The sequence below is a fragment of the Paramormyrops kingsleyae genome, chromosome 9 (assembly GCF_048594095.1).
Source record: "Paramormyrops kingsleyae isolate MSU_618 chromosome 9, PKINGS_0.4, whole genome shotgun sequence".
In the NCBI taxonomy this organism is placed as follows: Eukaryota; Metazoa; Chordata; class Actinopteri; order Osteoglossiformes; family Mormyridae; genus Paramormyrops; species Paramormyrops kingsleyae.
In genome coordinates, this window is record NC_132805.1 from 7,938,094 (window position 1) to 7,963,447 (window position 25,354).

At 48.3% G+C, this 25,354-nt stretch overlaps 1 protein-coding gene across 2 annotated transcripts; it reads right to left on the reverse strand.

The window, feature by feature from the left end:
• Window positions 1–1,232: 1,232 nt before the first annotated feature.
• Window positions 1,233–25,354, reverse strand: ago3a (argonaute RISC catalytic component 3a). Of its 2 annotated transcripts, none has more exons than XM_072716246.1 (19): window positions 24,778–25,354; window positions 15,272–15,443; window positions 13,753–13,873; window positions 13,151–13,359; window positions 12,901–13,037; window positions 11,474–11,608; window positions 11,188–11,275; window positions 10,543–10,690; window positions 10,333–10,452; window positions 8,193–8,315; window positions 6,950–7,083; window positions 6,042–6,226; window positions 5,554–5,713; window positions 5,267–5,357; window positions 4,948–5,142; window positions 4,527–4,661; window positions 2,156–2,257; window positions 1,527–1,726; window positions 1,233–1,366 (listed from the first exon to the last, which is right to left on the reverse strand). In XM_072716246.1, the coding sequence occupies exons 1-19, from the start codon at window positions 24,794–24,796 to the stop codon at window positions 1,258–1,260; spliced, it is 2,583 nt and encodes an 860-aa protein (XP_072572347.1). In that variant the 5' UTR covers window positions 24,797–25,354; the 3' UTR covers window positions 1,233–1,257. The 2 variants fall into 2 exon arrangements, with proteins under 2 accessions (XP_072572347.1, XP_072572346.1); XM_072716245.1 differs by having other exon boundaries at window positions 8,172–8,315.

The window sequence follows — 25,354 nt, forward strand, 5'->3', positions numbered from 1 at the left end:
GCCGCCCCTCTGGATCCCGGGCTGTCACCTGCGCAAAACACGGATTATTGCACTAAAGGATGGTGGCAATGTGATGTGCGGCCTTCAGAGTAGTTCTGGAGAGAGCACACTATCCTAAGCAGGCGGACAGAAATAATGCTGAGCTGAGAATCAACATCAAATAATTACACTTCGCTACGCTAATAAATACTGGGGAGCGAGAAACGAACCGTGAGAAGTATCAAATGCGAACCGAAAGGAAATTGGGATTACGACGCGATCTCGTAGAGAAAAGCCGACAGAAGGGGGAGCCAGGCACCAGCGCCCCCCCCCCCACACTTGATATTATTATTAGATTATAATGTGCATCACTCTGTTAGCAGGAAACATCACTAGTCAGCATGAAAATCAAAACATCGCTTGACTTGCTTTCCCCCCAAGCAAAGGAAGGCTTCAGTGGCTGTTCTGCTTACACTTACACCTTGTTGCCTGAGGGTGGCACTGTGCTCACAATTACAAATCCAGAATCTAAACATCCCCCCCCACCCCCCTTGATTGGTTTTTGTCCGGAATTAGTTCAGTGCTCCAAATTGACACACACACGTTGTTAAGTCACCATTGGCTAAAACAAAGGAAGTGGGAAAGGGGGGGAGGGGCGTGTGAGGACATGCAGGGGGCCGAGTGGGGGCCAGTCAGCTATGTGGGCGGGGCTTCCGGTTCTCCCCAGCCCGACCACACCCCAAACGCGCTGCTCCCGCTCTCCTTTTTCCACTCCTTTTCTCCCAAACAAGAAAACAGACCAAAACGAATAAAAACGAAGAAAGGAAAACAGACGGAGAGTGCTGCTTTACACCTCTGAGGTAAAGGCATGACGAGGAGATCAGAGGGGGTGCAGAAACAAACACGCCGAGTGTGCGTGCCCCCCCCCCCGCCGTGGCCGACCAAGAGGGGGCACACAGAGGTGGCAGGGGAGGTCTAAAAGCAGTTGGCTGGTTTCATATTGCATAATAGTGCTGTGTTCCTTTGTCATTTTTTTTTTTTTTTTTTTTTAATTCTTCTTCGTCATTTTGTGTCAAAGCAGCTTTACAGGGGAAGGGGGTGTACACCCCCCGCCCCCCCTTCTGCACAGTGTCAGGTGCGGATTGACTGGCAAGGTGAGGCCGCCCCACTGCGGAGACGGACCCTCCCAGGCAGACTGGGCATGTAGCTTGGGTCTCGGCTTGGGGGTGGGGTGTAATGGGGGGCGGGGGGGGGGGGGGGGGGCTGAAGAGGGGCCTCTCAGGCGAAGTACATGGTCCGCAGGGTGTCGTGGTGGATCTGGACGGCTTTGGCCAGCGCCTGGGGGTCCCGGCCGTTGCTCTGCCCGGAGACGTGGCTGCCTTCAGCACTGAGCAGAGGGAAGAGCCGGGACACTCATTTAAAAAAGGGCCCAAAGTGTTCCACCACCCACCCCATACCCCTTCCCAAAGTGCATTCTGGGTAATAATAATTAAAAAAAAACACCAGCTGACACGACAGGCTGCTGGTATAAGCTTCCCCACACTCACCTGTCATGCTCCTTGTCCACCAGGTGGTATCGGGCTCGAAACGCCACCAAGTGGGCGTAGTAGGCGGGCGCGGGGATGGAGACGGAGCGCGTGCAGCGCACGTAGGTGTGGCACAGCTGGTAGGTGAGCAGCTGGAACTCGTCGGCCGTGAAGCAGTTGTCATCCCACAGGACGTGGTAATGTGAGGGGCGGCTGGTGCCCTGGAGATGAAGGGGAAGAGGAGGAGGAGGAGGGAGAGGATCAGTTAGCATCAGGAGGGAATAACACGACCGGGCGGATGTGAGAGAGCACGGTGCTGCTGGGCGTGTGAGGGCCAAATACTGAGTGATACGCAGCCCTGCAGGGCAGAAACCGTGCATCGGCATGTCTCTCTCAATTACATCTGGGAATCCAGTGTCATTTTCATCGAGGCATCAAGTTTTCTGCAGAAATTCTGTGCTGAGAAACCACATTTTTCGCCAGGAGGAGCGCCCTGCACTGTGCTGCTAATGGAAGTGTACAGTGCAGCGAGCATGAGAACGTTTAGCGTCGTGGAAGTGCTTGCTCAGACCTCGCGAAAAGCAACCGCCCGGCGGGATCCAGGCCGTGGGGAAACAAGCGAGAGCGAGAGAGCTTGCGAGAGAACACACCTGTATTCCAGCATGGCTGCAGAGGTAAAAGTCAAACTCGTAGGGATGGGTGATATCCGTGTCCACGGTTGTGCCGGCAGGAATGTTTCCGCTACGTCCAACCTGGGGGGGGGGATGGGGGAGGAATTGTAAGCCGTGAGTTGGACACGCCTAAGCACGGTGCAAACGGCTCAGAAAAGAAGACTAACTGAATTGGGGAGGTAAAATCTGATTAGGGGGATTTGAGGCATGGCCACTCAGACCTTTTGTTGCTGGCTAAACACAGAGGTAGGACCCACATGGCAGCTAATGCCACCTCTAGTGGGCTCTTGGCTGCCCGCTGCACTCAATGCTGCCCCAAGCAATAACAACGGTGTAATTACAGCTAATCAGAGCTGCGTGAGACTACACCAGGACCTACGATGAGCACTGCCATTAGCCAAGCCACACAGACAGAAAAATAAGTCATATTTCCAAGCTACCATTATGTTGTGAATCCTGCTTTATCGTCATCTGTGTCGTACTTCAAAACGCAGCTCTAGGCAAAGATCAGACTTCAGTCACTTTCAGCCAAGAGTAACGGTAGAGGGTCTGCAGAGACCCAGACTAGGCGGGCGATATGTCAAAAATATTGAGTCACAATTTTTTTCTGGCGAGATCACGATCCATGATCTTATCACGATTCTTTTTCATGTTACTGAACATTACAACCAAACTAATTCCCTTATCTAACAAAAAAATATAGCCGTATAAGGTAACTAAACCTAAAAGAAAAAAAATGACATCACACTCTTTTGGGCGTCTTCCAGTAGAGAGTATGCTGAGCGCATTTGGCTGCCACTTCTAACTGGTATTTCCCCCCCCCCCCCTTGTCTTTTAAACCATAATTTACAACTTGCTCCACAATGACTGCCCACCATTCTTCGCTACCTGTTAAAGTAGTTTATATACTGTGTGGTAGAACTCGCACACTGTCACATGTCTGGATGGTGCGACTTAGTCTGTGCCGGTCATTTGGAATTGCCTGACACTGGCGTTATAAGCACCGCTCGAAAGGAGGACCTTTGGTTATTAACTATGGCATGATTACCTCAATCTCACTTATGACATCTGATCGTGTTTGCCGGTGCAATGCGGAATCTATTCAAGGGGGAAACCAGGATCATCTTCCTCCGCCAGCTAGACTCTGCATCTGCCTCCCCTGGCCATTTCTACTAAAGTCGTGCTCTTCTGAACGCTCTCTCCATAACCAATAAGGCTTCTCTAATCAATAACCTCATTACCCAGAAGAAAGTAGACATATTTTCTTCTTGGCAACAAACTGGGAATTATTTACATTTAGACCTTATCCACATGTCTCGACGTGTAGACAAGGAACACAGAGTTTTTGGTCAGATTTTGCACTGCTATCCATGTTCTTTGACGTCAAAGTGTGCGCCATTCGCCGTTTACGTTAGCCGTTCTTAGCCTAGCAGAACCGGTAATGAGGCTACTAATTGGCCAACATGACTCTATATATGGCTGCAACAAAACATTAAATATGCCAAACTTTATACTTCAGATCAGAGTTAACCAAAATAACATGTCGCTGAACAGCACTATTTTCAATTGATGAAAATATAAACTAATATTTTACACATGGGATATTTAGGTAATAGTGTTGATCTGAAAACTGGAAATAGACGACCGGAGTAATTAAAATGACAAGCATATACAACTGATTTCTTCCCCCCCCGTCAGCAAAATTGTTAACACCTCTTCTTGCTAAACAATAAAGCGACCACTGTAGTGTGTTGCAAATATGGTTTGCCGTAAAATGGCAGGAAGAAGGTAACGCGACATGCAAATGCATGGGAAAGCTGCGCATGTGCATACGTATGAGGTACAGATTGGGTTGGTGGTACGGATAAGGTAGTCACATCCCGTCGTCCACATAATATTGCCCTAGAGTGTGATTTGCAACGCAATGATACTGACCAAAGAGCACAACATGTTTTTATCGCACAGCCCTGCCAGACTGTCACTTCTCCAGCACACAGACATACTTAGAAGAGCATTGTTTATTACAGCAAGGCTGCAGGTCTCAGAAAAGCGACTTCTGAGTATCTTCAAAACCACAGTTGAGGGGGCATGCTGGCCTACTTCAGTTTTTTCCATGTACAATTACAGTCTAAAAGTGAACTTCATACAGAGTAGCTACATAGTGCTTCTGCTTACAACAGCCAAGAATTGTCACACTGCCTCAATACGGAGACCGCAGCAGCCTCAAATCAAAGGCTTTTAAAAATCAATCCAAACCAAGCAAGATTCTTTTTATTAATATGCATTCGGTCATTTTAAACAGACCCGGAAAGCGCAGGCTGAAGATTAAGCACGGAGCTTCCACACTCACCCTCTCGTTGCGGTCGGCGCAGAAGAGCCGCGTGTGGTGGCGTTTCTGCACCACGATGTAGGTGATGCCTGGCTGATATTCCTTCTCCAAACTTATGCAGGCCTCGCGGATGGCCAGCAGCTCGTAATAGAGCACCTGAGTCGGGGAAGGGGGGGGGGGGGGCATGGGCTCAGCGAAAAGGGTACATGCTCTCTGCCAGACACTGCAGGGCTGATCTTCCTGCTCACCTTCCTGAACTATTACTGCAGCCATTCATGCTCAGAGCAAGTCCACTTATAGGTGCCGTACAAAATGGAGGCAAGGCAGAAAGGCGCATGTATCCCAGAATCATCCCAGACGGAAGAACATTCCTCTGGAAAAGGCTTTGATATAGGGCTGACCGTGGCACTGTGGGAACTGGCAGAGCTGGTGTGGCACGCACCTGTCGGAACTGGCCCTCTGACACGCCGTCCCTGTAGAAGATGATGCGCGTGGGCTTGTAGCGGGTCGACTTGTAAAACTGGATCAGCAGCTCGCGCACCATGGAAGCCAGGTCCTGGATCACCTCCTGCCGGGGCCGCTGGACCCGCACTGTGGCGCAGTAGCGGCTGGGGTGGGCGTCCATACTGCCCACCACCTAGGGAGGGTGGGGGGCAAATAGGCCAGCTCATAAGACTGGCTCAGAGTGCCTCAGGAGAGTACACGGTATGACCAGCAGGGCGGTGATAAGCATACAGAGAGATAACATGGGCTATACTCACAGCTGCAATGGACGGCTTCTTCCCATCCCCTGCAGGGGGGTGTGTCACATCAGCCCCCAGGAAAATGACTGGCTGTTGAAACACTGAGGGTCTGGTGGAGGAAAATAAGAAAAAACAGGACGAAGAGTCAGACAAAGCCGACTCCAGTACAATCAAGACAAATGTCATTGTTTGCTTGTTCTTTTGCCCGCAACTGTTGAGGGGGAGCTCTCTGGACTTCTGGGGGGAGTGGGGGATAACCGTGCATTGTGGGTGGACACACAATATCAAAAGTCACACGATCTCACCGCTGATGTGGCACCAGGATGTTGTTGATGCCGCCCAGCTTGACGTTGATCTTGAGGCAGAGGTTGGACAGGGTCTGGGGGGACGTCTTCACCACGTTCTTCACCTGGACGCACTGGGTGGCCATTCCCAGTAGGGTGTCTCCTACCCGCTTCACCTCCGCTGCGGCCAAAAAACAAACAAAACGCGTACAGTACGATAAGCTACCATTATTGCCTGCATCAACTGGAACCACTCTGACACACTGTAGATATACAAGTCCTGTTCCTTAGGTATTTGCGTGCGATACAATCACATACCATAGATGCTTCTGAATGCATTACAAAGCACATACCAAAGATGATTTTGCGACCAGTTCTTTGAATTTCACGAACACAAACCACAGAAGTATTAGCTGACCCCATACGGCTTTCTGAGCCTAGCATGAGCGCACTGCACACACTGCACACAGGTCTCTGTACCCGGCACCCGATTCTGCACTGGCACGTACCATAGACGGGTGTCTTTCCGGGCAGGATGACGATGATGAGCTGCAGCCCAGAGTAGGTGTTCTTCAGGTGCCTGAACATGGGCTCCACGCTGTCCGCACCCTGCGCGTACTTGCAGAAACACGGCTGGCCCTGAATGGGCATCCCCGCGTCCTTGGAGATCTTCCGCAGTTGGTCCGTGAAACCCCTGCCAGCAGGGGGAGCAATGCCAACCATTACTGCTGAGGCTGAAGCAGATCCACGTACCAGTCCACAGCAGCCATTAATGCCCATGGCGAAGAGAAAGCCATCTTGGCAAGGAACAGGAGCTCACCTTGGGTTGGGCGCTCAAATACTACAAAAAACTTACACAAATAATGAGATTATATAACCAACCCTTACATAACTACAGCAGATGCTTCAGTTCAAACCCAGCTGTTCCTTGGATAAGAGTCTGCTCTACTGGTGAAGCTGCCTTATTATCACAAATTACACAGTTCTTAATCCAACTCCTCTCCAAAGCAATTTACAGATTTTATCCATTTATACATGGGAATTTTACTGAAGTCTTGGGGAGTCCTACCCGGACAGCTCTATCTGAAGAAGTTCTTAAAGAATGCTATACCTGTGGGGAGACTGCGCTTCTTTGGACTCAAAAGGTCGCAAGACTTTCACAGAAATCATTATTGCTAATATTTATCAGGCTGGCAGACACTCAAAGGTAGCTTGTAATTATATCCACTTGTGCAGCTGAACACTAATTTTTTCAGCGAGTTCCTCAGAAAGTCATTGAGAGTTTTAACTTTTAAAGAGCATCTGTTGGACAGAAAAACAAGTACAAGTGGTGGTAATTGGCAGGGGGGGGGTTCTGCAAAAAGCAGAGAGGACCGGTGGCTGGCATGAGCCTGCGGTGGGTACAGGTAGGTCTTACTTGAGGATTTCTTCACGACACTGCCTCTGCGTGGCAAAGCAAGCAATGGCCCACATCTTGATCTCCACACCTGTGTGGAACTGCTTGCCTCTCATGTCCCACACGCCGTGACTGGGTGTGGCCACTGTCCGGTTCTGCAATGACAGCAGACGGTTCATCTGCTATGCGGGGTGTCAGCAAGGAGCCCGAAATCCCAGCACGCCGTCTAAAAATCACGTGCTGCTTGTGTCAGAAGAGCCGCTACTACAAACACTGGTTTTTCAGATATACATTAAAATTTCCAAGCATTTCCTTCAATGGTTATGCTAGCAACATGTTTAAACCCTACAGGGGAATATAAGGGATAAAAAGAGTGCATGGGGGAGAGGACACAGAAGGAGGTATTTGACCTCGTTAAACTTTTACTTCTTGGCCTTCGCTTCGTTAATTAATGAAAAATAAAAACACACACAAACATTCTGAGAATCAAACTTTAGAGAAATGTTTTAGCACCATGCTCTCAGAAATGGCACTGCTCTGTGGAGGGGAGGGGGGGGGGCAGCCAAACAAATCGTCTTGAGTAAAGCAAATTAATGACCAATGTTTCTCCTGCGAGTGCCGGCGGCCAGAAGTGCTTGGGGGACCTTGGCCCCATTGGACCGCTGAGAGTACAGCCCTGTACGAGGGCGGCACGGGCAGTCCTCTCGCACTGCAAAACAGACTATAAATACACACACTTTGCCTTCGTGTGGGTCTGTGATGCAACTTCAAATACAAACACTCGCATTACATATTGGGAAAAACAAGACAGAATCACAAACCCCCCCGAATCCACATCAGTGGCAGTTCTGTGGAGCACAGGAAATCTTATGCATCTTAACCCAACTCAAACATGAAGTGCTGTAAGGCATACATTTATTTAATCTATTTGTGAATAAGTTTACATGCTAGTGTCAGCTAATATGTACTGGGGCACTACACGCATATTACACTGAGATGTAATGATTATCATCATACACCAAACTTCATACACAACAGGAGAAAATTTATCGTGTAAATAGTAAATAGTGAAAATTGTCATTATTATAATTTTTTTTTACCAAAGTTTAAAAAGGGGGCTTTTAAAATGTGACAAACTTGTGTAAGTGATGCTCTGACTTCATTAGCAAAGCAGTGTTGGCAAGGCAGTGGTTAGTGTCAGACAGACAGACACACAGAATGGGCGTGGTGTACAGGAAGGTACCATGAAGGTCTCTGTGCTCACCCTGCCCCCGTACTGCAGCATAGGCGCGGGCAGCACGCGGCCCGTCACATGAGCCATCTCGTCCCGCACTTTGAACTGGAACTCCTGCACGAATGGGTCGGCCTCGTAGTTGGCACTGCGCACCTATAAAGGGCAGGGAACAGGGATGCCACTGCTTACCTGGAGTTTATGTGCCCGCTACTTAATGATCTAAGAATCCATATAACCATTCATAATAAAAAATGTAATTTGCCTTAAAAAAAAAAAAAAAAAAAAACAGTAAGGAAGAAGGGGAAACAAGCCATCGGAAGACAGATTAGATTCAGATAGATTAGATGAAGGCCCTGTCCACACCTGGTACTAACATGTGATCGGAGGGCACAAGTGAGCAGAGATACATACAGTTGTAAACGCACCCAAAACGTACTGAAGACGCAGTGAGATCCTCTTTCTTCAAAGCACATTTCGGAGGTGGTTTGGGACACGTGGCCACATTCTTATAGCCGTGTGAACGCAAATGCGCCCCGCAACGCACCGAAGGCCTGCCTACTCAGCTGTACGTACGCATGAGATGCACCGGCCGCATGTGGCATATGATTTATGCGAGGACACCTGTCAGTGCAACATGGGTCACTGTGCAGCAAACTGCATTGTGAATAACTGCGTATCTTTCTTCTTCCACACTAAAAAAATAAGTTGGTTTAATATCGGACTGTCACGACCCATTCGCATGGAAACACTCAAAAGTGCGCATGCAAATTCGGGAAAAATAAATTGTACTAGTGATTAAAAATGTTCTGAAATTTGCACAGATCATATTTAAATGTGAAGCTTCCTTATTGTAGAATGTGCGTTCAATAGCCTAGATAATGGACATATTAATAAAAGCATATAACAGTGTAATTGTTTGTATAGTTTTATATTGAGTTGTCCAGGGGCTTGAACTCCCAGTCAGAAATTCAGTCCGACTCCAGTCATGACTACTTTGCTCCTTCAACTTCACTTCTCCAAGTCAGACATACAATACAGCGTATCAGACAAAACAATGAACCTCTTCGTTTAAATTTTCACAAATTTTGAGCTTTATTGGTTATGATTAAAAGCCAAAATATTATCATACAGCAACCAAAATAATTTATTACAGACTGAACCTTTTGCCCTTGAACAGAAAAGTATTAGCCTGCCCGAGGTATTTCTTAGTACTGAAAGACCTTTTTAACACGTACATTTGTACAATATTGATGCGGTATAAAAAACCATGTCGAAAACATAGAAAGTTTAACTTTACTTTGAAATATAGTTTGATTTTTTTCTCTTTTTTTAAGTAATCACATTTGACTTGTGAAAAAATTTAATAGTCTAATGAAAATCACAACATTATTACAGATTATTACACGGCTCTCTGGAATGCTTGATTCTGATTGGTCAGTTGAGACATTTGCAGGTTCGTTCTTTTCAAATAACCACTCCAAAGTAAAACGCATAGCCGGTACTACTTGTATGTTTAAACAAAGATTACCGTTTAAAAATGTTAATTTAAAACAAATATGCCAATAAAATGTTCCAAATTCATATTCATGTCCAGTTTTTTTCCTTATGTGGCAAGTAGCCGTGCAATAAGCGGGATAATGTACAGGCAGCCGGTAGTTATCGCAGAAATAAGCCCCGACAGTGTGATCAGGACCCGACGCGAAGCGGAGGGTCTTGTATCACACTGAAAGGGCTTATTATCCCTTACTTAAAGATTATTTGTAGAACACAAACATTATGAAATATAATACCTTTAGGGAATTACTTAAAAATAAAAGGACACACTAATTACCAAACTACTTATTAATTTATTTTTGTTTACTTCATTTTGAGCATTATGGCGTTCCATACTAAAATCTTAGGCGGTTTGGTTACCCTGAAATGCGCAAATAGCTTTTGATTTCTTCTCCTCCTACTTTTGTTCGGTAGAGTCTGCATACAGAAGTGATTTACATGCTTATTTAAATAAGTTGCGAGAAAATGAGATCTGATTACAAGCGGTCAGGCGAGACGCATGCGGAGACACATGTTAATGTCTGGTGTGAACAAGGCCTTAGATAGACAAGATTAGATTGAGACAAAAGGATAGACAGATAGAGGCCTCCAGCCACCAGATGGCAGCACCACTCACCAGCCTGCTTATCTCCTCCTGTCTGTCAGGTGCAGAGCGCGCTGTGGCTTTGATCATGGTGGAGGTCTGATTATCTGTCAGTTTCTTGATGCAGCGCTGCCCCGCCACAATGTTACACACCTGGAGGGACGGGAGCCAGTCAGACTACGCCGACGTGGGCCAGCAGCCATACTGGGGAATCGGCCAGTGAACCGCCCCAGCAAGCCTTACCTCCAGGGGCAGGTAGGTGTGCTTCTGCTCTTGGCCCACCTGCAAGCAGGGCAGGTGGGGGTACTTGAGCTGTAAGCTGTATTTCTCTCGGAAATACTGGGCCACAGTGCGCTCCACCGTCTGCCCGTTCTCCAGCTGCAATGGGAACCTGCAGAGAAGAGGGGGACAAAGATGGATGTGTGGCTCCTGCCTTTCTGTCCCGGGTGGCCGGAGGACTAAGTGGAGCTTCATCGCAGGTAGGAGCACTAAAAAAAGACGAGCAGAGGGTGCAGCCGGAAGCTCTGCATTCCAGCAGGCTGGCTTAGACAGACGGACAGCAGTGACTTTCCGTCTCTCTCCTCTAACTCCACCTGTTCTCAGCCCGCTCCTCACAGATGCACTCCTAAAATGCATTGTTGCATAATTCAAAAAGAATGTGTGATCAACATAAAGTTGAAAAGTAGAAACTGTAGGTTTCTGTGTAAGGGCGTAGTGACTAAGGAGGGGAGGGTCCTGCGGCAGAAACACATGGGACGTGAGAGCAGGAAAACCCTGAGTCCCAGCCAGTTTCCTCGGCTGCCCGTCACTGTGACTACAGTGACATCACAGATCGTCATGGCAACCTCCAACACCCCCAGTAAATGTTAGTCGCGCAGGCACACTCACGTCTGGTGGCTGGCTGGCCGCCGCGTCACGTTACATACGCGGTACTTCCTCCGCATGGTTCCACAGTGCGTCACCTCCACCTTGAGGCCTGGGGGAGAGAGGCAGCCGCATGGTTAGCCCACACACCTCAAAACACCCCCTCCCCACCCCTGAATGACATCAGCTCCACTCCCACCACACTCCACATGCTCACAGGTATAAGGCCCATACATTTATGGACTGCTATGGGTGCAGCATAAGGGAGGACAGCAGGAATTGTACAGGCTAATGCAGTGACTGGTCTTACCTTTAATCTCTTTGGTGAACTTGACCCGATGGGAGTCTGTGAGGGGGCGTGGCTGCTCATCGATGTTGTGGATGTCCAGGACCTCACACATGAACTGGATCACAGGCTGTGCTTTGTAGAAGGCCGTGGCGGAAACTGTAGGCAAAAAAAAGCGAAGGGGAAGGGGGTTATCAGAAGTGGCGGAAGACCGGGACCAACAGGAATGCCAGAAAGGAATGTTCTGGCATTCTGTGTTAAACTTTGACAAAGTTTAACATCTTATTTTCATTTCACTTCTGTGCAGACAGACACTGAGACTATCCGTGTGCTTAGAAGTGTCTGTTCAAATAAGGGCATATTTAATCACCGGAAAAAGAACAGTCAGTGTAATCGAGCTTAAGCCACGGCTCCCAAAACGGATCAGTTTTACAAAAACGTTAGAAGTGATCTGCACGAGCAGAGGCCCCAAACACCACCTGTGTGAACAAGCATTTCACCGTTTCACTGCAGCTCAGCCAGCAAGCAGGAAAGTACCTGCCGTGTTACCAGAGGCCCTGCTCAGAGCCGCTCTTTCGTGGGAACACAAAAGCCAACACAAAGGCTCCAGATATGCTCTGATAATGGGTCCGGCAGCAGGTGCAGGCCCACGGAGGCCATGCGAAGCCAGAGGAAAAGCCGTATGGGTGACTCACGCCAAGGTGCGCAGCTCCCTCGGGCACAAACCAACGGACACATGGAAAGTTGAGCGGCTGTTGATTTGGACTCTGATCAAATCATTCTTTAGCATGGACATGACACCATGTTTCCTCTAACTCAGGGGTGGCCAATCATATCCAAAAAGGACTGATGTGTATGCGAGTTCTCATTGCTAATTACATTAGTAATTAGAGGACTGATTGACTGAAGAGTCACCTGGCTTTGACCAGCTGACCGAAAGGTTATCCCAAAAACCTACATACACACTGGTCCTTTGCGGATAGGGTTGCCAGCCGTGCTGTATCCACCAGGGAACACCGCTATTATCCCCCACAAACCATATCTCTCGTCTCTAAAGGCACAGAGGACACACTTGAAAGGGACTGGTAATGTTATGAGGTCACATTAGATCGTGTGTTTGATCTCGACTGCAGCGCAGCCCCTGAGCACCTTCTAATGCCATGCTCCCCCCGTGATGCCATGAATAAAGGCAGTGACTGCCAGGCAACCCAGCTTCTGGAGGCCATGCTTTGCCATGCAGTACGGGCAGCTGGGTAAACGCTGGCACCTCTGGGGAGCCAAGCCAACGCCGCCGACAGGAACCAGGAGAACACAGCCAATCCTCTGATGTAGTTCGCTCTTAGGTGCAATTTTGGGGGGGGGGGGTGCGGGGGACACAGGCTTTTACATGAATTTAGATGCACCCCCCATGCACGGCTTCATCCCTATGACAGCAACCCTTGAATCCTCACCGTCAATGTTGAGCATCATCTTCCACATGGCGGGCCGCACGGACTGGTGGAACCCGAACCACACTTCCCTCCCTCCTCCCAGGGGATGGTCGTAACCCTCTGGTGCAGAGAAAAATGACCGGCCCACTGGGGTGTACCTACAGACAAGAATGCACGTCAGGCTGGCTGCTCCGCAGACAGAAAATCTGATCTGAGATCAGCTTACACAGGGCTGCATACTGATCGGATACGCCCACATGCATCAACATACTTCATGGAAGGCAGGTGGCGCAGGACCACGTCCACAGCATGCACCGGGTTGGTGCTGATGGGCTTGTCCAGCTCCAGGGGTTCTGGCATCCCACGACCCGTCAGGACCTCATGAAGCAGGTGCCAGCTGACCAGCGACACAAACTTGATGCTGACCTTGAAGGGCCGGTCCTTCCCTCCCTCTCCCGGCAGAGTGACATCCAGGTCGACCTATGGGAGCACAGAGACAAAACCTCTAGCACTCTAGCAGGAATGCTCAGGAGGAACTCAGGAATGACCGAATGGTAATTCGGAAAACGACTCACCCGAATGTCACATTTTCTAATTTCTACTACGATTCACAGTGTATTTTGAAAAGCCTTATTGATGTTCGATGTTAATAGTTCCCAGTTTTCAAGGCGTTTTAATGCAAGCTGTGGTTTGCAGAAACATTGCTTCCAGCAGACCTTAGCAGCCCATGCCAGCTCTGCAGCTCCCACCGCAGGTAAATGGCCACAGTGTCCTACAGCCACCTCATTCCATAAACTTTTTGCTCAAAAAGAGCATGAATGCCTAACCACTACCTTAATGGGACTGTTGAAGAGCTAAGATGGTGCTTCTTACCCCCGTGGGAGCCACTGGCAGTGGGTTGGCTGTGTAGAGGCTCTTTTTGCCATCGTAGACTGGCCTGCGGTCCCCAAAAATGGTCACCTTAAAGTGCTGCACCATGGAATCCACCACTTCCCTGTAAGACAGCGGACATACAGTCAGAGCGGACAGGAATGTTCAATGACATGCAGAGTGTCATGCTTATACTGTTACGTCGGACCATCTCATTTATTACTTTCCTACAAGAATGTTATTTCATGCATCATATCTGTATATCAACTGACAATAAAAGACAGTTTGACCTTTTTCACTTGAGTTTTAAGAACAAGATCCATGTTGTACATAAATTCTCCGACACAGCTGTTCATCCAGCACAGTAATACTGGATGGTTTCTCTATATGAGCAAGGAAAAAGGAGGGCTATGAACAACAGCCAGTGGAGGAGGGCTATGAACAACAGCCAGTGGAGGAGGGCTATGAACAACAGCCAGTGGAGGAGGGCTATGAACAACAGCCAGTGGAGGAGGGCTATGAACAACAGCCAGTGGAGGAGGGCTATGAACAACAGCCAGTGGAGGAGGGCTATGAACAACAGCCAGTGGAGGAGGGCTATGAACAACAGCCAGTGGAGGAGGGCTATGAACAACAGCCAGTGAAGGAGGGCTATGAACAACAGCCAGTGGAGGATCCAGGTAACTAGGGCTGCACAATAACATATCGCGGTGATTTTAAATATTTGCACTCTTTAATCTATAAAAGAGATCAAATTTACCCAAAATAAACTGTCAAACAGAACTTATCTACCAATAACGTATATCAAATAAGTCGGTGTTGCTGCCGCGAGTTATAAACAGACATTAATCATTGCCGACAAACGTGATGCGATTACAGGGTTTTAGATGACGGGTGTAAAAAATTTCCAGATGGCAACTTTTCAGTACTATACGGGCCGACTTACTCCCATAGTTTGATAAGCTGATTAGTAATAAGCCTAAAATATTAATGAGATGCATATTGTGATGCCCAAAAGTTCATAATCTATAAATCTGGTGTATCCCTATGTTTAATATCCCCTCTTTTAAAAAGATATCGTGGCTGCTGAGCTGTCCCATTGCTCACCGTCACTTCAGTGCTTATCGCTTCCGTGATACAACAAAAGAGTAGCATGTGCTGCGGTCCGCTAACCGAATTTAATAAGCATAAGGATACACCAAATTTATACAGATTACTAAATTTTTTATTTACTATTTTAGGCATAATACTGATCTGCTTATTTAATTGCGGACATAAGTAAATACCAGTGGAGTAGCAAAAAGCGGGAGTCCGGACAAACGTTTACGCCCGTCATCTCAGGCCCTGGTGATTATTGCGGAAGTGCACACATCCTGATTATAATCGACAGTAGAAGTGCAGCCTACACCAAAAGACAGCTAAAGCTGGGATTATAAGCATGTAACTCAAAGCACTGCTCTCACTTGCAGTTCCCTGTAAAATGGAACTCCCAACGGTGACTCCCAGGCGGTGCCTACTCTACCTGTTGACTCGGCGTGGACACTTCTCAGGCTTGATGTCCACCTCATAGAGGTAGACGTCCATCTTGGGGATCTCCACCTGGAAGCAGTTGGCCAGCAACTTGATAGGCTTCCCCATCGTGCCATAGCCAGGGCGTCGTGGCACGGAGAACAGGGGCTGGGCCCCAACGGCTCCTGGGTGGCAAGGGAAAGGGAAGCAGGTCACCTTCTAAGAGTAAAAAAAAAGTAGCTTTTCTAGGCAGCCCCCCCCCACAATCACAAGGCTGCAGATAGGTACACCCGATAAAAAAAAAAAAAAAAAACACCCTACAGCCCAAGTGCGTAGAAATCGCAGCAATGACAATATTGGAACAGAAGGTGACACTTGTGTGCACAAGCTGCAAACATACTTCGGGAAATTAAATGGGGAAGTCACCTATAAGCGTCTTTATGTTTGGCCATTAGACAAAGTGCGGTGGAAACTCCCTTTTAATCGGAACACATGGCGAGACACTCCTACGTGAACGACCAGCACTAATGGGCCCATACTTCCTGCATTAATGAGGATGCTGCTGCTCTCACACGACTCATCTTAATGGGGCGGCAGAGACACTCAACCCGGCACAACACTCGCTGAGTACACGAGCACGCTGGGTGGCTCGCGTCGATGCGCATGGGACTGGGGAGTCCGCGAGGTCACGCCCAGGTAGCTGAGCAAAGACGACACTGTTGCTTCTGTTCCCGCAGCATCGGGCCCAAACTCCCCCCCCCCCCACTTAAGCCCTGCCCCCCTGTCATACTGGAAACCACGCGGTTTCCTCTCGTATGAAGTCTGTACTGTTTGCAAAACCTCCTGAAATGTGTCACTAACAAATGTCTGGTAATAAGTGAGTCACACTTGTATATTAGTCACATGTGTCCCAAATGTTGTGAGGTGGCCTCTCTGGGGAGCCCAGTGTAATACACAGACAAGCGGAATCACCCGTCCAGGGTGCTGGCAGGTACTTCAGCTTGTTGCAGACTGTGGACCTCTGCACTCTCCTCCACCCTCCTGGCCTAGTTCATTCCATGACACTCTGCCTTTTGGCAGCATGAGCCCTGGAATTCCAGCAACAGATCCCCGTATGCTGCCCATTATCATGGAAATCGCGAAGGGGCCTCCGTCGGGCTAGCTGAACTTGGCAAAGGTTACCTCCCCCACCAGTGCAGATACAGAAGCCTTCGCCCATACGGTCGTCTCCTCGAAGGAGGCGAAGGTGGGGGCCGCCCCGGGCCGAGGGGGGTGTTTACAGCTTTCATCCTCCTCGAAGGCAGCCCGACATGACATACTTCACATGACACTGAGCCAATGCCAAACCTTTTCGGAGGGGAAGAGAAACACAAGGACGAGCCTGGCAATCCGGGATCCCCCCCCTCACCCTTGTGCAGGGAGGGACGGACAGAATGGTGGGGGAAGGAGTGCGCAGAGACGGCACAGACGGGAGCAAAGACCGGTCCACAAGAAACGCATCGTGTTTTCCCTAAACCTCTCAGCTTCCTGTTTGACAGCTGCAGGTGCGTCATATTTCCAAAAAGCATTTAGACTAAAACATGACAGGGGGCCGCTGCTGAGCAGGGTCCCCTTGTAATGGCACATCTAGTGGGATTAGTCTGTGCTTTAAAGACATGAGAGCGCAGCAGCGACTGATCGTTGGCTGCCTACGCAGGTCGTCACAGGACAGGCCAGAGAACACCTCTGCGAACACAGGCACTAGGCCGGCGGTACAGCTCTCCTTGGCATCACACCAGAGCTGCCTGTCCTCAAGTCACCCGCGGGCGGGGGGGCACCCATATATGGCAAACATGCCCAGCACTGCGAAACAGGGTGGGTCGTCGACGCGCTGCACAATTGACCCCATGCAGATTCATGTGCAGCTGAAATGCACAGACCCGTGAGGCTGTCACTCAGGTTACGCTTTATAACAAGAATAAAACTGCACAACATGAAGCAGGAAAACAACACAAAACCTCGAGGTCAAAGGCAGATTAAGAGCTGGAGACATGGAAAACGGCCCAAAGTAGCCGGGATACTGGCATCAGTGCCCCAGGAGCCTCAGTGTAAACACACTAACATCTATTATACAAGTCAAGGGGCCATCACTACATTGAATTGTTGGTACACTTTCTATATTTAAGCAATGATCGGGTGCATCCAAGCAATGATCGACAGAGCCCAGCAAAAACTAAAAAAAAAAAAAAAAGGCTTGATCTTCAGTAGCAAAGAAAAGAGCCTCAGTGAAAACCCCTAGATTTTGGTGATAACTACTTTTAAAATTACACCCTTCCAGAATTTGTATCTGAAGTATTTCCAGGAGAGTTTTAAATCACCAATATGTAGTTACAGGGCCTGGCCAACTGTAAAGCAATGTTTTAAAACCTGTGAATATAGTAAGTGCTGAATCAAGGATGGCGGTTTAATTATGATACAGCATAAATATTCGGGACTGATCAATCCTCTATGCAGCCACTGCAGAAAGACACATTTAGCAAAGCATAAAGCAGTGAAATGAAACACTTAAGCACACACACTTAAGCTAAACAAGTAAACACTCACTGTATCTGGCGCTTTGAAAACTGACTGGATGGAAGCCACTGACTTGCCATTTGCCAAACCAGACAATAGCACAGGTGAAATTTATCATCATGTAATCTATCCATTGTCCAATCAGGCAGCATAGGGCACAAGTTGGTTGAAACCCTGGACAAAATGCTAGTCTACTGCAATGTATGCATACTAAGGATAGCCAAATTCACCAATTTGCATCAGTACACCGGCATAAAGGTTCACAAAGTGATTACATCAAAAGAAAAAATAAAATGCACTGAATACAATTTTGGAATAACTCGAGATATAAAGATGTTACGATTTTACAGATGCATCAGTTCCATTTGTTTATGTTTATATATATATATATATATATATATATATATATATATATATATATATATATATATATAAAAATTAATTAGAGGCCTTAAGCCTCTTTTTATTTATAAATTAGACCAATAATTTTATATTTAGATTGACTGCCCCTCTCTAAACTGTTTCTCTACCATATTGAATTGCATAGTATCATATTCTTTTGCTTTGCGTCGAATCACGCTGCATCGCAATAGGGGTGAATCATATCCCATTAGCCGTTGCTTCATATGTATCTTTAATGTCATTGGCAATGCATCCCCAAATGTGACCTATGCAAACACACACGCAGGTGTGAGGCAAAAGTTGTTCCCATGGAGCCGACCCATCAAGTAAGCCACATTTGCGAAAGTGCATTTGCATCAATATTAAGGCGTGCAATGCAAAAACTGCAAATACAAAGGTGTTTACCACCAACCAAACTGTTGCCAACAGCGTACGCGATAGCAGCTGCTAGATATTCCGTTAAGCATCTAGAGTGAATTGCTCAAATTATTGCCTGGCATTTGACAATATGAAAGGTTACTGGGTAGCAACAAGCATTAATGTCTGGCTGTTTGCTATGATTTATTTCGCCCACAGACAGATATTCTTAGCACCAAAATAAAGTAAGATGTCAGTTACTAGTTGCAAGCCTGTTATTTATGTGTGTTCCTTACAACCCCTATGACCCTCACAAGCAACAGGATCAGTTTTAGTTTTTACTAACCATCAGGGATCATCAACCTCTCCGTACATAAACAGATGTGTCCATAGGATACATATCTAAATACCGTGTCTGTGGGAAAAAAATACATTTTGATCAAGATGCCTGTCAGAATTCACCATGGTGTTCACCCCTGCTAAATCGTCATTAGCCCAAAAGTCATGTGATGGCACTCTGCAATACTAACTCGTAAAGCATCATTTCCCCAAGAAGGCCCTTGGGGACCTGCAGACAGTCCTCGTTTTTGCTCCCTCCCAGCGGGAACAAAAATGTAGTCTATCAGGCAGGGAGCAAAAACATGGGCTGACTGTGGACCAGATTGGGAAACACTGTAGTAAAGCATCTAAACTCAAAGGCAAAGAGATCCAGTTGACGATATTCAAGAGACTGAATTCCACACATCACTTTACTAAAATTTAGTTATAAAATATCTGAATGTTAGTTATAAAAAGAAAAAAAAAACAAATCTCAATTTTTGGTCCAGGTTATCCAAATATGCATGCTATAAACAACCATATTGTGGTAATTTAATAAAAAATTTCACATCCATTCCAGGTAGAAAAGTGTGCAAGCAGAAAAGTCAGCAATATCAATGAAAAAGGCAAAATGTGAAACAGGGAGCGAAAATGAGTGATAACACTGTGAGTTCAGAGATCACTAGGAAAACTGGGCAGGAAAGCTGGAGCAGTCATTGTGGTACTAACATCAACCTGAATGTTTACCTAAAAGTGACATTAAAGCCATTTCCAGCAGGCAAGGAGCTGCATATCCCGAGAAAACCATCACATACCAGCTTTTCGACCTGGATACATTTCCACTGCCATCTGTGTTACAACAATTTACATTTTACAAACATATTTAGCAAATAAAACCGGCAAGTATTCTGAGAATCAAGAAGCCATGCATAACAAAAACCCGATTTCCATTCTAATTTTATTACCGGGGTGAATTAAAGAAGCAGTAAACACAGGGAACACCACATCAAACTCCCCTTTAAAAAATTCAAATGAACCACATGACCTTCACCCAAAATAAACCATATCAGTCATATTCAAAATCTGAAGTCCGGAAACAGCTAGAAGCCATGTTTTGGTGCTTTAAGCAAGTGTACCCTATTGAAGGGATGCCTTGAGTATCTTCACTGCTTAAATCAGAACAATCAAAAAGCCAACAGTACAAGATGCTGGGCTACACTAAGGTAAAGCTACCCCCATTTCTGTGACCACACACCAGTCAAGGCGGAGTGCAGAATCCTTGGGTGTTAAAACTCACAGGCCCGCACTGCTTCCAATTGACCCTTGCTGTGGGGTCGGCAAGCAGACCAATGGCAGTCATCTCCGAAAATGCTGTACTGTAGTCCTATATGCAGTGTTCCCCTGCACCTCCAGGTCAGCCTCACGCTACCATACACCTCTCTCTCTCTCTCTCTCTCTCTCTCACACACACACACACACACAAACAAACTACAGCTGCTGTGTATAAGTGCTACGCTATGACAGGACAGGGCTGATGGAGACAAAGGCGTCAGTCAGAACATGCTGGTCCCAGACGCAGGGGTGACAGCAGCACAGGGTGGGGGGGGGGTGGTGGTGGTAGTGTGTAGGACCACAAGGATAATTGTTCCACTGCGCCAATTTCCGTGTACCACTCCCAACCTCTAATTTCTTCCCCGCCACCCCTCCAGCCTACCACATGCATGCACCCAATAGGGAACCGCCGCCAAAGAGGACAGGAGGTGGCAGCTGAGTGCAAGGGCGACATCCTCAGGGGCCAGAAGAAAGCTTGGGAAAATGTCCCCCGTGACTCTCTGGAACAGACCTACCCTTCTAACTACCAAGGGGGGCCTGAATCAGCTTCTGCTGTCACCCCGGGGAACGGAGCATGGCTTACTGCCAGCAAAGCAGGCAGTCAGGGTGGCAAGGGCTCACAGAGCAGAGCAAGCGCGCGCGCACACGGACACGCACACACACACACACAGGCACCACCCCCCCAGAATGGGCTCCCTCTTCCCGGGCAGCTGAATGACCACTCTGTTACAGGCTCCGCCCTCAGAGGGACAGGCAGGGGAGCACAGTAACACACAGTTAACAGCCTGAGGACACCAATGCCCTCAAACAAATGGTACGACGACTGGCAGCCCTTGGAGAGGCCATTAATAAAACCACGAGCCAATCATAGGCTCAGAAAAGCACAGAAGCACTCAGTGCAAAAGTACAGAAAGAGGCAAAAGAAAGTATGTCTGCCGTCTGCTTCCAATGGCACGTCTCCCCTCCCCCAACGCGCCACACATATCCTTAAATCGCCCACATTCTCCCAGCCATGGAGCCCCAAACTCCAGAGGCCTCAAAGAGGAAACATGCAACATCTCTCCCCCCCCCCCACCCCACCCCACCCCACAGGGCCCCACAGTCTTCACAGGGGATGGAAGGGAGAAAGGGAAAAAAAAAAACACAACAAAAGAGGGACAAAACTGTCCAGCAAAATGGCATCACCCACTCATCCCGATGCCTTTGAAACTGCTCCCTGTCTGACAGACAACGTAACCCCTCACTCACTAACACAAACCCGACACCCATTCCAAATTCCTAGTGGCGTGTGTAAGTTCACGAGCAAGGGTTCATGTGCTCCTCCTGGTCTTCCGCACAAACATAGCTCAAAGAACGTGCCTTCTTGAACTTAGCCCGTCCAAAATTACTCAACTTCCGCCCCATAGTGCAGTCTCAATATGGCAACAGGGAACAGACACGGGTTCTCAAATGCCCCAAAGTGATGGAACTCAGAGTAGAAGGATCAAACTCTTTAAAGGATCAATTTTTTGGCCACAGCGAGGGTGGTAAAGAGAAACCAACCTCTTACAATTTCCCAATCAACTGACAACACATCGCTAGGCTGTAGCATCTGTGGTCACCCTGGCCCGAGACTGGGCTTGCCGAGACATGATGGGAGGACCCAAAAGAGAATGAGTCCCCTTTCCCTCATAAATAAAGAAGTGGCACCATCCAGGCCAACAAAGGCCCAAGCTGAGCAGGCTGCACTCTCCATAGAAACCCTCTACAATCCGCCACCTCCATGTGGGGGACGGGGGGGCTGGCTCATTGTTGAGGCCTTGCCGAGCAAGCTGAGAAACAGGGGATTGCTGTCCAACTCCTACCGCCTGTCTCTTCCTTCACCCATGGTGGCCAGGAGCATGAGAGAGAGACTGTGTGTGTGTGTGTGTGTGTGTGTGTGCGCACGCACATGCGCACATAGAATGCTATGTGGGGGACGGGTTGGGCAATGCAGAAAGAGCGGGAGAAGTGAAACGAAGACAAAAAGGGAGACAAAGACGGTGGGAGAATGACAGGACGCGCGTGTTAGGAGAGCAGCCCAAAACCACAAGCCAGAATTCTACCTCTGACCCATCAAATTTCACTCACTACATCAGGATTGTCGGGCTGCATCTGCCTGCTCACACGCAATGATCCAAAAAATAAATCCCAACAGTCTTAACCCAGGACCCTAAGCATTGATCTGTTTCTGAATCTGAGAGCTAATCATGAGGCATGCCCGTTTGATTTTGATAGCTCCCCCTTGCAAAAAAATAAATAAAAAATACAAACAAAATTACACAGCATGCTACTGACTGTTCTAATCCACTGTGATAACTAGATTCAAGTGAACTACACACATTATAATACCAGGCTGCTTTACTGACAGCCTGACACCCCTCAGGAAGCGGCAGCCTTGACAATACTCCAAGCATACTTAGAGCTAGGACTTGTGTCTCTGTTGTGCAATCTCATTTTAAGGAATAGGAAGACCAAGCACCTATCATTAAATGATTGTCAATTACCCCCAGTCAAAAAGGTACAGCCCGCTTATCTTGGAAACAGAATGGTATGACCAGATCCTCCAAGCGACTTGCGAACATACTCAAATAATGACCTTTGGCGGTTAGTTACTGAGAGGGGCCTCACTTCAAGGGAAATACAGACCTCCCCATATCGTATGTCACTGGGCCTATGGTCGGTTTTGTTTCAGTAGTAAAGGGCTTCTGTTTCATTTCCAGCAGAAATTACATCCAGAAGAATGCCCCCGCCACCCCCATAAACCCCTTAAATCAAAGCCCTTTGAGTGACTCAATCTGCCTCTGACTCATTGCACGTGCCTCCAACAAACCCCTCCACCAAACAGCCTCAGTTCCAGAAGCTCACTACAAACTTTGTCCAGAGAAAGGTCCCAAATCTCCCTGTGGCAGAGTCATCACTGATTACAGTACCAAGGTGATCATTGCATCAGCAGAGCCCCAGGAGAAATATCGATGGCAGAAGTGGCACCATGGCGATGATGCACAAACTGCAACAGTTCTAATATACATTTTCCACTGCTAACATATCAGAAGTATTATTAGGTCCGAAAATGCTGCTGAAATTCAGATGCTGATATTGAATCCCTACTGTCAGCCAATTACCAAATAAAAAAGCCACATTGTTCTTTCCCGATGTTAACGTCAGCAGGACTAAAACAAACCTACGTGTCAACGCCAAAGGTTGAGACAGAGCAATCCCAGCTTCCTTCATTAAAGTAACTGTAAACCTACTCGGTCAACTAGACACTGCTCTGAATTAACACATCTGGTCAACAGTTGTTTTGTTTTCTTCCAGCACCTTTCAGTGTAAAGTAAATAAATGCAGTTCAAAACAGACAGACTTACATTATCCATGTCCCTGGCTTGTGTGAATTAGTTCAAAAGTAGGAGGGTTACGAATTTTTCTGTCCAACTCAGTTTCACAAAGTTATACAGCTAGTAGTTTACTGAAGTGGTTCAGGGTAAGTACAGCAAAGGTTCAGTGTACAGTTAAGCTCAGAGTTCAGTGGCACTACAGAAATGTCTCATGAGAGTGACACACACAATCTGAATTTACACCCTGGAAATCTACAACTTGAAGAGGATTTATATATTAGCTGGTTTCACCTGGGATTTTCCCTTGTCTTCCATCAGCATAACCGGCTTCATGGCTCCCCAGGTGCATCTGACCCAGGGTGTCACACAGTAGTGTGCATTTCCCTGATCACTCACAAGGTGGCCAGGTTTCTGTTGCTACTTGCGCACAGACCCGGATTAGGTCTCAACCCCACCCCCCCTTAACTTGTAGTTCCTAGATTTAAAAGGAGGGATTTGGGCCTAAGCGTTGTCTGTATTTACGGACGCACATCGTTTGATAATAAAACTATACAAAATGCACTGGTGGAAAACAGCCGCTTTAAGATGTGTGTGTGTGTGTGTGTGTGTGTTCGGGGGCGGGGGTCTGTTGGAGTTTAACTCCCCCACCCCACAGACACCACAAGACCAGCTAGCTAATATCCCACTCCTTGCCGTGACTCATTAACAATGCGGTCAAGCTGGCCCTAACGCCGGCCCAGCCACTTCGGGTGGCGGCGGCTCCTGTCAGACACACCTGAGGGGGGAGGGGATCAGTCACCACCTGTCCGCTACAGCCTAGGCCCAATGACGTCGACAAACAGTCACTTTCCCCTCTCCTTAACAACCACACGACACCCCGGATACCCTGACCGCTCCCGGGGCCGCTTCCCCACCACGGAACCGGCTCGTAGATGTCCGTGTCGCCGTGCTAGCGACTAGCCAGTTAGCGCGTTAGCCAGCCAGCAGCGGATCCCAGTCGAGCAGGAGCCGCCTGCTGGATCTATCCTCCTCTCGCGCACAGACAGCTAGCCGGCTAAAGTAGCTCGTTAGCAAGCCGGCTAATTAGGGAAGGACAGACTTCTACACCCCCGCCCCGGTCGATAATGAAGCAGCCACCGAGCCGTACTGTACAGGACATTATTCGGGCTCTTTCCGGGGGTCACGGAGGACTGGACGATACCTGTAGTTCCGATTTCCATTCATGAGGTCTCTATCCGGTTCCTCCCCGGCTCTCAAACGTCAAATCCCAGCAGCTGAGCTCTCAGGGGTTGGCTCCGTCCGGTTCACCCAGTCCAAAGCCCTTTATTTACCCAGGCGAGGACGGTTTTTTCCACTGGCCGGTTCCGTCGCCGCCAAACGGGCCCCTTTCTTGACCCGGGGGTCCGGCTGGCCGGTTCTCCTCCGCGGCCCCGTGTCTGACCCCTCCGCCGGAGACCCTCTCTCTAGTCTCGGATTCGGTTTAATTTTTCTCGTCTGTCGCCGGTAAAAAGTCGTTAAGAAGCCGCTCCTTCCGCTGGACTCGGGGGCTCTTCAGCAGTATTCGCCTCAGCTTTACGTGTCTTCGGTCCGTCGCGGCCCGGTCGTCTTCTCGACACCGGCGAGAGCGCTGTCCCGTCCACTAGCGTTATCCCGCTGACGAGCCGGAAACCCCGCGGTGTACTGCTGATCGTACGGCCGGCCCCAGCGACCCTCCGTCGGGGAAGTCCTCGCACAGCGACGCACTCGGCTCTCTGACGGCGCCCAGCGGAGGCCTAGGA

Bases quoted from the DNA above. Each gene is read 5' to 3' on its own strand.
- ago3a (XM_072716245.1), bottom strand. The intron at 8,316-10,332 runs GTGAGTGGTGCT...TGCCCTTTATAG, and splicing joins AGGAGGAGATAAGCAGGCTG to GTGCGCAGTGCCAACTACGA. The intron at 2,258-4,526 runs GTGAGTGTGGAA...CCCCCCCCCCAG, and splicing joins GCGCCGACCGCAACGAGAGG to GTTGGACGTAGCGGAAACAT.